Source organism: Pelobates fuscus, chromosome 9, assembly GCF_036172605.1.
Source record: "Pelobates fuscus isolate aPelFus1 chromosome 9, aPelFus1.pri, whole genome shotgun sequence".
Lineage (NCBI taxonomy): Eukaryota > Metazoa > Chordata > Amphibia > Anura > Pelobatidae > Pelobates > Pelobates fuscus.
Genome location: NC_086325.1, coordinates 66,133,780 through 66,147,118, shown reverse-complemented (window position 1 = coordinate 66,147,118; position 13,339 = coordinate 66,133,780). Strand labels below are relative to the sequence as shown.

The following is a 13,339-nucleotide window of genomic DNA, read 5'->3' as shown; positions in this document are numbered from 1 at the left end:
CCCACTGATGACCTTGATATGACCTAATATTCCAAACATCTCACAGCAGTTACACAGTGCAGCAAATGTGCTGAGATTGCAGATTGCAGTGTGATTTTTCCAATGACGATGTCATAATCTCCATTTTACAGAAAATGATTGATTACAGCCAGCAGGGCAATAATCTGTTCTTTGTGTATTATTAATTGAACTCCTGCTATAATGGTCTCTTTCAATTGTTAACTCGGGTTCTGATTACCCTATCAAGTAAACTGAAGGTTATAACGGCTTTTCTAGAACTGATTCAATACACCAAGGTTCCAATGCAAATACTGCATTTTTTTGTATGGAAGATTCATAAAACGGAATATATATTAAAGGAACACGCCAAGAATCGTCATCACTATAGGCCTGGAATGCTCTGATCCCCATTCCCCCCTGCTCCCCCGCAATGTAAGTAGTCAAAGCCATTTTGAGCAGTTTAACTTCTGACCTGGGGTCTGCTGCTCCCTGTCTCCACTACCGCCTAAAGAGTGTGGAAGGCCTCTATCTGAGCTAAGCTTGGAGGTACTGGGTTTAGCTCATTGGCTAAAAGTGATCAGCTGATACTCTCAGCCTAAGAGCTAGCCCTTAGCTCAGGAGAGATAACGGAAGGCCCAAAGAAGTGGTTCTGGATGCCTGAAGGACACAGTTTGGGCAGGGAGCAGCATCCAAGCAGTCACCAGGTAAGGAGTCAAACTATTTTCAAAGCATGATGTAGTGGTTATGGTGCATGGAGTGTTTCTTTAAAGTTAAAACAATGCAGGCTTGTCTGGATAATAGAAACATTTTACAAGCTTTTTCAACCTCAAATCTCACTGTTTGTAATTGATGGATTCTGAAGATATAATAAACGACTAGACTGAAGGCCTGGCTGCATTATGGCTGCTATTAGCTAATGGAGTAGTTGAATAAATTACTTATTACGTAAAAAGAAATGGACCAGAAAGAGAGGCTCATGGTAGGTGGACCTCTTCCTGATTAAGGGAATAAATACTGACAATTTCTGTGCAAGTGCAGCAGCTTGGAAATCTTTAAATCTTTGATTATTTTACTTCTTTTCATAATTTTTAACACATTATCTATCTATCTACTTGATTAACTTAACATAATGAAACATCAAATAATATTTGCAGAGAGCTGTTGTAAGGTGATTACCCTTTGCTGTCCTTTCATGACACCAAATATAGTTTGCCCTACCAATAATTTAATTTCAATTTAACATTGTACCAATAATTTCATTTTAGTTTAACACTGTATTGTAGACTGTGACATGACCAATAATTTGTCAATGCACACATGATTCTAATGGAACCTTCTAGGAATGCTGTCCTAGTCAATTACCTAGGAACCTATGGCAATTCAATTCTTTAAATCACACAGAACTAATCCGTGAACCAGGAAATGCTTCAGAAAAACATATTTCGGGCCTAAAGCCAAGAATATAGCCGAGTTGCAGAATTTTCCTACATTCAGCTGTCTGGGTTTAAAAATTAAAATTCACATATAATTCAGATTTCAGATGAATAGCTAGTTTAGTAAACACCCATGAACGTGAAAGATAGTGAATGATATTACAAATTTTCCAGAGATGTTACACTATTAAAAAGTACTCTTAATATTTCATTTATATTACCGTATTGCTTTGTTTCGAACATACTTATTAGCATCATAAACACTTATTCTGAATGGCTAGTCAAGTTATGAGAGGTTCTTGTAGGCAAATAATTAATGCCAAATAAATTAACATAAAAGCTATTAAATTAAATATTTTAAAGAATGTTAGTTAAATACTCTACATAGATAGGGCTTTATTTTCTGTTGATTACAATCAATTTTATCGGTTTTGGTGGGTAAAGCTATTCCGCAGAGGAAATCAACTGTATTTTTGTATCTGGACAGATTTTCATAGTGAATACAGTAAATTGAGTTGTTTGTTAACAAACACAAACATGTTATAGAATGTAGTTGTTTGTAACATTACGCTAAAACAAGTCCTTGCTTTCCTGATTGAAGTCTGTAAAATTAGAGATGCAGTTAATGTATAATTAATGCTTGTAGTTATTCTGTGTCAAGTGCTTAAGGCTGATCTGTGGTCAATGAAGCTGAAAGTTGGGTACCTGATAGTTCTGGGCAATGAACCAAACTGTTGTTGCTACCAGCACAAAAACATAACCCTATCCTTTAAGACCTGCAAATACTTTAACCACAAGAGGGTCAAATATACAACTTGGAAAAAAAATGAAAAAAGAAAAAAACATTGTGAATCTGTTCTACTTTTATGTTGATTATACCAATATTTTGAACCTCCAGCAATTGTTAAATTCAAATTCCTTTTAGATTCAGCCAACATGATGATGTTCAGCTGTTGTCAAACTACAACTGTTCTTGTCCGTTCTTGATTTTAAATATAAAAATGAAAATAAAATAAAAACACTCATATTTATTTCACTAATGTCATACAAATAAGGTAGAAAGAAGACAGTATGAATAAACAACATTTCATTAAATCATAGATTAATAATTGTTTATTATATAAAATTCCACTTGCTCCAAGAATTTGTTTACAATGGTTTGAGAAATATTATAAATTTGCAAATTCAGTTTGCTAGTTCAGTGCTAGATCAAGAAATTGGGTTTAATCCAAGGTTTCAGTCCACTGAAAGAAGCCCCAAGAGGAGGACTACCAGGATTAGACAGAGATTGGTTAACGAAGATTCGGCCCTGCTGTTACCAGATGGAAGGTGACTGGTTTTTCTTCCATTTTGATCCAGTTGGTTCCGTACTTGCTTGTTAAATGGAATGTCATCAATATCCAGATCATAATCCAAATCTAGCAGGAAGAGAGAAAAGACAAAAGAATGAGGATGTTCTAGATTTTCAACAAGCCGCTGATATTGTATTTGACATTGTCCAATATAAAGGAAGGATGGAAAGACAAAGAATAAAATGTTTTGTTTCTCAAACTGTTTCCAGAACGGTACCACTAGGTGTAGATTAATAAACCCTCATGCAAGGTAACCCTAATAAATTTTGATAAATATTATTATTATTATTATTATGATGTTATTATTTATAGAGCGCCAACAAATTCCACAGCGCTTTACAATGGGTGGACGAACACACATGTAGTTGTAACCAGACAAGTTGGACACACAGGAAAAAATGGTTAACTCAAATGCTATTAACTTGTAAAATTAGGCAGGGCCTGAAGTACCTCTTGATAGCATCATGGGAAAACAAAAATTTCCATTCAAGTTTAGCATTATGGGAAAACAAAACTTTCCATTCAAGTCAACTATGTGGCAATATCCTCTTCAGATTGAGGATTACCGTGCGCTTGCCTGAAACCTCTTCATTTAAAATGAATGATCTCCTATACTAAAAAATCATGGGTAGGACTGGGGTTCCCCTTATCCCCTCTATTCATTAATCTGGCGCAAAGTCTCTATATCTTTCATAGCATGTCGTTTTCCAGGGCATTGTAATTTACTCCTCCCTTCTTAAACTCACTGATTTGTTGATATTCTTTTATAACCTGAAAACCCTAGGAGATTGTGGCCGTAATTATTGAAATTATAGAGAGATATGGAATCATCATGGGATTATGATAAATTGTTCTAAATTAAGGGCCTAATTTCTCACCCCCCCTCGAGAGTGCACCTAACTCCCCTACTTTCAATCTCACATGGGAGCTGGATCATCTTACATATTTGGGTACCTTAATTTCCAAAACTATTAACTAGTCCATTCCATTAATATCCAAAACATTACTGATAACATCGAACATGTTCAGGATCAACAGCAGTAATATAGTGGTGGGTTGTTACTTCACTTTGCCATCCACCAAAACCAGAATCTGACAATTAATATATATAAGAAAGAAAACGTGAACAAATGCCCTAAGGGTGATTATTCACAGGTAGGACAAGAGTCATATATAAATAAAACTAAATTCTTTATTAATACAGAGCACTAGGATTATGGATAAGGAAGAGCATAAACACACAAACAGTAAGATTAAAAAAAATATATAAACCTGGATACTCCTGTATATGAGCTATTTTGTTTTACAATTATCTAGGATTCCTTTTTGTATTCCCACGCTTAAGCTCTTCTACCTTATTAACAGGGCTTTTATTATAGGGCTCCGGCTTCCTTCTATATGTACTTATACAATTATTTTATCTCAATGTTTATGTGTGCATTCACTTCTGTATCTGGGATCCTAGTGCTCTGAATTATTATTCAATTACCCAAATAAAGATTTTTGTTTTTGTTTTTACTGCTTATATACAACCCTTCTCCTATAAGTGAATACTCACCTTTAGGGTGTTTTTTTTTTTAATCTCCTTAGCTGTCAAATTTATTTATTTATAAAAAAAAATGTAACCAGTAAAGATACATTGAGTTTTCTCTCGTTTTCAAGTACCGTATGTCCTGGGTCCACAAAACATTGCATTGATACATTATGGTACAATAAAATACAAAAACAATATTAAATACATAATACATACAAAATTTTACATAGAACAGGTAGGAAATATATAATCAACCATGACACGTGCACTCTGTTTTGAGGTATGTAGAGAGGGATCTCTTAAAAGACTTTAGGCTTGGGGAAGATTTTAAAGTGTGCGGGAGGTCGTTCCACAATTGTGGCGCTCTGTAGGAGAAGGAGGATCGGGCTGCTTTCTTTTTGTATTGAGGTAGACTAAAAAAAGTGCTGGTACTGGATCGGAGGTTATAGGAGGTGGGAACTGCCGAGGAGAGCAATTTGCTCAGGTAGGGCGGGAGTTTCCCAGAAAAGCTTTTAAACACAAGACTGGAAAGATGAAGGGTGCGTCTGGATTCCAGCGACAGACAGTTTAGTTAATTTAGCATGTCACAATAGTGAGTCCTGTAATTACATTGTAGCACAAATCGGCAGAACGAGTTATACAATGTATTGAGTTTATTAATGTGGGATTGTGATGCAGATGCATATACTACATCCCCATAATCAATAATTGGCATCAGCATTTGCTGTACAATCTTTTCCTTTACTGTAGGGCTTAGACAGGATTTGTTTCTATAAAAGGCACCTAGTTTTGGATAAAGTTTAGATGCAAGTTTTTCTATGTGGAGGCCAAAAGATAGATTGGGGTCTACCAACATACCTAAGTATTTGAAAGAGTGGACTGCGGTCAGTGTGCTATTTGAATTTGTTTTGTTGGATAGGTGGCAATTGTGTAATTTGTGTAATTTAGGTACTGTTCCAAAGATCATTGTGACAGATCAGTTTTAGGAAGAGTTTGTTATCCGCTATCCACTTTTCTACCTCTGTAAACTGGTCTTGGAGCACAGCCTTAAGCTGCCGTAGATAGGATTCAGGGTTATGTCCTAGTTTTAGGATCAAGGGTTCTAGCAAAATTTGTTGTGTTTTTCTCGCTTTTTGTGCTGTATCAAAAATAAAATTCCCTATAAGGCATAGTAGATGTTTGACAAATGCGCCAAGCTACTGGGCATTTTGCAGAAAGCAAAAACCATCTATTTTTTTTTTTTACATCAGTCATACCCTAACTATATAGGTAAATGCATGCATAGGCGTGCGCAGCCTATTGCATTAGGGTGTGCACCCTAAAGCACAAGCACACGCGGCGTATATATATATATATGTGTGTATATGTATGTATGTATATATGTATATATATATATATACACATATATACACACACAGACACAAAGCTGTGTGTGTGTGCTGTGTGAGGGTGCTGTTAGTGTGATGTGTGTGTGAGGGTGCTGGTAGTGTACTATGTGGGTGTTTGTGTGTGCGTGCTTGTGAGGGTGCTGTGAATGTACTGTGTGTCAGGGTGCTGTTTGTGTGTGTGTGTGCACTTGTGAGGGTGCTGTAAATGTACTGTGTGTGAGGGTGATGTTTGTGTGTGAGGGTACTGGTAGTGTGCTGTGTGTGTTTGTTAGGGTCCTGTTTGTGTTTGTGAGGGTACTGTTAGTGTGCTGTGTGAGTGTGAGAGTGCTGTTTGTGTAATGTGTGTGAGAGTGCTGTGTGTTTGTGAGGGTGCTGTGTGTGTGGGTGCTGTATGTGTGTGTGGGTGCTGTATGTGTGTTGGTACTGTGTATGTGTGTTGGTGCTGTGTGGGTAATGTGTATGTGTGTGGGTGCTGTGTATGTCTGTGGGTGCTGTATGTGTGTATGTGCTGTGTATGTCTGTGGGTGCTGTATGTGTGTGTGTGTTGTGTGTGTGTGGGTGCTGTATGTGTGTGGGTGCTGTATGTGTGTAGGTGCTGTATGTGTGTAGGTGCTGTGTATGTATGTGTGTAGGTGCTGTGTATGTGTGTGGGTGCTGTGTATGTCTGTGGGTGCTGTGTATGTGTGTGTGTGCTGTGCATGTCTATGGGTGCTGTGTATGTCTGTGGGTGCTGTGTATGTCTGTGGGTGCTGTATGTGTGTGAGTGCTGTATGTGTGTTGGTGCTGTGTATGTCTGTGGGTGCTGTGTATGTCTGTGGGTATGTCTGTGGGTGTCTGTGGGTGCTGTGTATGTGTGTGGGTGCTGTATGTTTGTTGGTGCTGTGTATGTGTGTGTGGGGGTGATTGTGGGGGGTGGAGGTGCCGGTACATTACTTAATATCCCCCCTCCCTTCTTACTTTATGTAGGGAGGGGAGATCCTTCACTGCTGCCTTCCCTGGTGGTCCAGTGGAGGTGGGGGCAGATCAGTTATCCCCCCTCCCTTCTTACCTTATGCCTGGGAGGGGGGATCCTGCGTCTGCCATCCATCCCTGGTGGTCCAGTGGAGAGTGAACTCTAGCCCCGCAGGGCTACAGTTCACTCACGCGAGATCTGAGCGTTGCCGCGGCAACGCTCAGATCTCGCGAGAGGAACCCGGCGGAGCTGCTGGCAATAGCTCCCCGGGTCCTCTCCTGCCTCCCTCCCTGCCTGTGAGCCGGTGATAGCCGGTGATAGCGCCGGCTCTGCATGAGCCGGCAGGAGAGATCCTGAGATCTCCCCTGCCGGTCTCAATACATAGGCGTGCCGCAGGGATTAGGGTGTGCCCAGGCACACCCGGCACACCCCGTGCGCACGCCTATGAATGCATGGTCTATATCGTTACCGTATGGGGTAATTTGCTGCAATCTTTTGGCATTGAGTAGCCTGGGTTGTAAATTACATCTCACGTGGGACTCTCAAAGTCCTGTTCAAGATATTTTGATTAAACAAAACCAAATGTTAAAAAGAAAAAAAAACACCTACTCTTTTTGTGTGCCTTTGTGAAATGATTAGATATCAATCTACATTGCCTGTAGGTCACTAAAATAAAAAAAATAAAAAATAAAATGTTTTCGTTTGGGCTTTGTGTTCATCAATCTCCAACCCAAGTTCTGAAGACAATCTAGATTATTCAGCAACCAGGGTTGTTTTTTTAGTTTTTCAAATGCATCATAGATCTGTTTATCCCCAATGTCAATTCACACAAGCCTGATCATACCTTTTATCTCAATACTTTGCATGCAAAGCTTAGATAACCATGCTAAATGGCTCATTTATTGTATACCTAATTGAATTAATTTAATCTCACTGGGTTAGGGAATGCTACTTTAGAAGACAATACATCAAAGCGGTAATACAACAAGCAGAAGTAACATGAATTATTATATTTTAATGTATATTTATTACTGAATGTAAGAATCTCAGTTCAAACACAATTCATTATATACAGGTAATGGCTACGAACTAGATCATTCACTGTGACCTTAATATATATTTGTAAAACAATCCTGGATTAAGATAAAATTTGACCTATCATGTAAGTCAAATCATTCTCATCCTCAAACATAATTACAGACATGCTCCTCTCAACCAGAAAGTGACCATCAATAATATATATATATACACATATATATTGGGTGATGTAATCTATTGGGTGTATATATATATATATATATATATATATATATATATAAATAGAGATGATTTAGGCACTAACCCTTAAAAGACTTTAGGTTATCTTGCCAAGGTGCTACCAGCGTCAGAGATATGTAGCCAAAGGTGAAATAGGAGCACTCAGAAGGACTTTTTCCGTGTATTTAATGTGGTAAAAAAGTTTACAACAGAGTGTAACGCATCAAATCAATCGACGTTTCGACCCCTAAGGATCTTTTTCAAGATCTTGAAAAAGACCCTTAGGGGTCGAAACGTCGATTGATTTGATGCGTTACACTCTGTTGTAAACTTTTTTACCACATTAAATACACGGAAAAAGTCCTTCTGAGTGCTCCTATTTCACCTTTGGCTATATATATATATATATATATATATATATATATATATATATATATATATATATATATATACACACACTTAAGTCAAGTCCCGTGAGTGTTCTCTTGTGTTGCGTTTTTTGGCTGGAGTTTACTTCCTAGGGAAGGAATTGTATTGTAGAGCCTTCAATAGTCTTGCTCATGTTTATATATATATTTCAGAACATTTATACCTTTTTAGAATCTTCAGACTCTTAAGTGGATGGCATTTTTTTTACTGCTGCCCTTACGTATTCTATAAGTCCCTAATAATTAAAACCGAATCAAAGATAATCCATGTTAAAAAAAGTATAATTAGATACATCAAACACTTTCGCTTGCTTGCTCTACTTTAGGTGAGGAAATCAGCCATATATTATTGCTGCCAGTATTTTTAGGTTACTAGGAATACGCTGGGCGATCTTGCTGCCCTCTGAGCTGATCTAGTTCAGACATGTTCAGCATCATTCTTTTACTGGTTCAGTTTCATTAAAAGGTCATCTCCCGCATTCCAAACAAGAAAACAAGAGAAGACCCTTTCAGTTTTCTGTTATTTATTCTCTGAAACTGCACTAAAAAAAAGTTCAAAATGACTCAGTATAGTCAGTATAATCTTCTCTACGCATGGGTGGCTGAGATAAATGTCTTCCAGAGAGTCCAGTTCAGAACAGTTCACAAAACTCCAATTTCAAGGAAATGTTGAGTTCTTGGGGATTCTTTTTTCCATGAAAAATGATAGGACCATCCTTTTTTATGAGTAGCAAAATGTGTGCAGATCTAATATGCACCATCCTGCTGTATAGTTTGAGGCCTGTATGTTTACATGATGTTTTCCGTCAGTGCATTTACCATTTTTTAACATATCTCCCTATCCGATCCAGCAATGCTACCGATCAGCTACAGAAACCATGCAACTGTGTGCCTACAATGACATCTGCACTTGTTGAAGCTGCTCTGTGTGCTACAATTCTGCAGGTAGCAAAATTCATGGATTTCTGGACGAAAAGGCATGGGCGTGTTGAGTACATGCTCTGTCATGGACATGGTGTATACATCGTGCCTGAAAATATGCTGGGCGTTTCCTTCCAAACTTAACTACTGAGCATTATACGACCAATGTGCCTTGGTCCCTGATAAAACTCCATCCCTTTAAACCTGTAATCACATTATTGCAAAAATACTGATTGAAGGGCCACATGCCTAGTGTACTCATCAAATAACTAGTTTTACTTGTACTGAGCATTTGTTCAGTACAGATCACAAGCGTCAGCTTAAGTTCCATATTTTGCTCTCTTCTTGTGTCGCTCACCTCGATATGTACGTCCTGCCACGTTTCCTCCCTCACCCCAGCAACAATTTCTCCTTTACCCCCAGAAACATTTCCACTCTCAACCCACAACTCATCCGGCCCAATTTACTCTCACACTTACAGACACATTTCAATCATCCATCCCTTCTCCCTAGCCACATTACCAACCAAAATAAATGCCTTGTTTATCAACTAAAAACAGCAATTTTTCTTCTCAAAAACATTCTCCACACTCACATGCTTTCTAATCTCCTTTCACCCCATTTTGATGGGCATTGGATTACCCTGAACCTAAATACCAAATAGCCGTATTACTAATCAGCAAATCTTTCCTTATCATAGGGATAAAATATTTCACTAAATAGGGGTTTTCCTGACGGAAATATAAGCTGCTAAAGAGATCTAAGGTAAGCCAGGTTCATTTCTTGCAAGTACAGACAGAAATGCTTATATTTTCAGTATTTTTCTTTTTAACTAGACATATTTTTAAATGGTTGTGCACACAGAACACCATAGCAAATACAAAAACAGCTACAGTTGCCCTTTAAGCTGCAGTGTAATCACAGAAATGTCATATTGTGTCTTTAGTAACCTTTTAACAATTCCTTGATGATAAGATTATATCACCCAATTTACAAGGTAACACCTTAAAGGACCACTCTAGGCACCCAGACCACTTCAGCTTAATGAAGTGGTATGGGTGCCAGGTCCAGCTAGGGTTAACTAATTTTTTTATAAACATAGCAGTTTCAGAGAAACTGCTATGTTTATCAATTAGTTAAGCCTTCCCCTTTTTCCTCTAGTGGCTGTCTCACTGACAGCCGCTAGAGGCGCTTGCGTGATTCTCACTGTGAAAATCACAGTGAGAGCACGCAAGCGTCCATAGGAAAGCATTATGAATGCTTTCCTATGCGACCGGCTGAATGCGCGCGCAGCTCTTGCCGCGCGTGCGCATTCAGCCGACGGGGAGGAACGGAGGCGGAGAGGAGGAGGAGAGCTCTCTGCCCAGCGCTGGAAAAAGGTAAGTTTTAACCCTTTTCCCCTTTCCAGAGCCGGGCGGGAGGGGGTCCCTGAGGGTGGGGGCACCCTCAGGGCACTCTAGTGCCAGGAAAACGAGTATGCTTTCCTGGCACTAGAGTGGTCCTTTAAAAGAACTGAAACCAACATTATTCAATGATGTAAACCATGTTTGAACTGTTGGTTAAATATTTTAGGGTCTACAACACAATTAAGAGACAATGATTCTAAAATGATCTTAACTAAGATATAGAATGTAGCAAAAATTAAAAGGAACTTTTATCTGCACAGTCAGTATTTCTTTTATGAATATTTAGAGTAGTATTAATATGATGCACAAGTTTTTACTAAAAAATATTTTAGCAAGAAAAATAAATTGTGATTTTGCTTGTTTGTAGTTTCGAAGACCCACTGATAAACTATTACGTACTTTAAAAATGCAAATTAAGTATTAGAGAATTATTTATAAAACTGCTAATTGCTGGGAATTTACAGTGAAATAAAAATGAATTTCAAATTATATTAAAAAAAAATGCTGACATTTAAAAATTCAGTTGTGTTTTTAGGTCAACTATTTTAGTCTAAGATTTCAAATTTACTTTGAATTCCTTACAATTCACACTTTAGTGAAGAAGCCTGTTAGTATTTTAATTCTAAATGGAAAGAGAAGCAGATTAATCTATAAATGGATTACAAACGTACACAGATACACTGACAAATAGACCAAAACATGTTCTGAGAAAAGCTCTAATCCTACAGCTTAGTTCTATGTTAGAAGGTAATGTGAAGCCCTGTTGCTTTGAGATATATGGCTTTTATAAGCTCCATCTATCTTATAGCAGATAAGATCACTTTGTGTTAGTTTTTAGGGGGGTCATTTATCAAGGTGTCTGACATCAGTCAAACAAAACAACATTTCACAAGTTGATATTATCTCCATATAAAATAACACTGGTGAAGAAATATTCCCCATTACATGTTACATAGTTACATAGCTCAAAAGAGACTTGCGTCCATGATTTTCAGCCTTTCACACACGTTTCTGCTGTTGATCCAGAAGAAGGCAAAAATACCAATTTGAAGCACTTCCAATTTTGCAACAAGCTATGAAAAATATCTTTGTTGAACCCAGAATGGTAACCCAATCTCTATTTGAATCAAGACGCTATAAGCCCACTAATTAAAAATGATATTCTTAAATATTATGTTTTTGCAAGTATTTGTCCAATTGCTGTTTAAACATCTATACAGACTCTGATAAAACCACCTTTTCAGGCAGAGAATTCCACACCCTTATTGCTCTTACTGTAAAAAAAACTTTCCTTTGCTTTAGAATAAGTCTTCTTTTTTTTCCAGTCTAAATGTCTGACCTTATGTCCTATGTCCTGTTTATGAATAGATTTCCAATTTTTTTGTATTGGCCCTAAATATATTTGAATAAGGCCCTCTGAGGCACCATATTGCCAAACTAAAGAGATTTCTATTTGTTAACCTTTCTTGCTAATTAAAATTTTCCATTACTTTTATTAATTTTGTAATGGGCGTTTACAAAACGTTTGCACGTTTGCTAATGCCATAAAATACCTTCTTTAGAACAGGTGCCCAAAATTGCATAGCATATTAAAGGAGTGGTCTCACCAGTGATTTATAAAGAGGCAAAATGATATTTTCATTGGGAGAATGCCTACATAGAAAGCGTAGGCAGCAACTGATTCAGTAGGAATCCATACAAAAGTTATCCATATTGGTAAGTACTGTTATTAAAGCTGTCTGACACGTTATTTAGCAAAAAGTGAAAATTTGGAAAATGTTTGAAATGATTAGTGTTGCATTCTAAACTAGAGTTTTCACCAGTATCTCTAACTCTCTATGGCTGATTAGAACATCTCCACTTATTGTAACCCCCATATTGCTTCATTAATAGAATAGGATAGAGTAGTCCACAAGGCAGTTACGATTAAGGATTGTGAACATTTTGTGTGTATAAAGGCCCGTGCCATATAATCTCATTAAATATAACAGGACTATAATACTTTTAGGGGACACAACCATAGAAAGTAGCTAGCTTTAGTTTCCATGGAAAAAAAGGAAATATCCAGGCACACCTGAGGTTTCTTCTAAAAGGCAGTCTTTATTTAAAACAAGGAAGTGGAGACAACGTTTCAGCTCCTCTCTGAGCCTTTATCAAGCTCAGAGAGGAGCCAAAGTGTTGTCTCCACTTCCTTGTTTTAAATAAAGGCTGCCTTTTAGAAGAAACCTCAGGTGTGCCTGGATATTTATTTTTTTTCCATTTGATGTCTTCAGGGATTGTCCCTCCCTTTCTGGAGCGCCCTGCAGGAAGTATTCCCCCCTTTTTTAGTGTGTGCATTTTACTCTTGTTTTTTTTTTGCAAACATCTTTAGTTCCTAGTCAGCTCAACTTCAGAGCGATAAACTCCTTAGTAACAGAAAATCAGAACACCCCAGTGAAGGAGCACAGAGAGAATCCAGTCAGGCTAAAAATACCACCGAAAGACCTGACAGCAGTTTTTCCAAATGCCCCACAGCCATATATAGATGGTACATATTTAGGTGGTACATATTTTAGGTGCTACATATTTTTACAATGAGAATAAAGGGAATAACTGCCCCTTTGCCAAGCAAGGATTCCACTAAAAGCATTCTTAGAAAACTGTGACTTTATTTCAAAATATAAATATA

At 37.6% G+C, this 13,339-nt stretch overlaps 1 protein-coding gene across 1 annotated transcript in view; it reads right to left on the bottom strand.

Annotated features, from left to right (window-relative positions):
• Nucleotides 1-2,528: 2,528 nt before the first annotated feature.
• Nucleotides 2,529-13,339, bottom strand: part of GPC3 (glypican 3) — a 439,590-nt gene continuing 428,779 nt past the window's right edge. Inside the window, exon 8 of the mRNA XM_063432042.1 lies at nt 2,529-2,851. Coding sequence (XP_063288112.1) covers nt 2,670-2,851 — 182 coding nt within the window. The 3' untranslated portion in view covers nt 2,529-2,669. The remainder of the gene's footprint in view (nt 2,852-13,339) is intronic.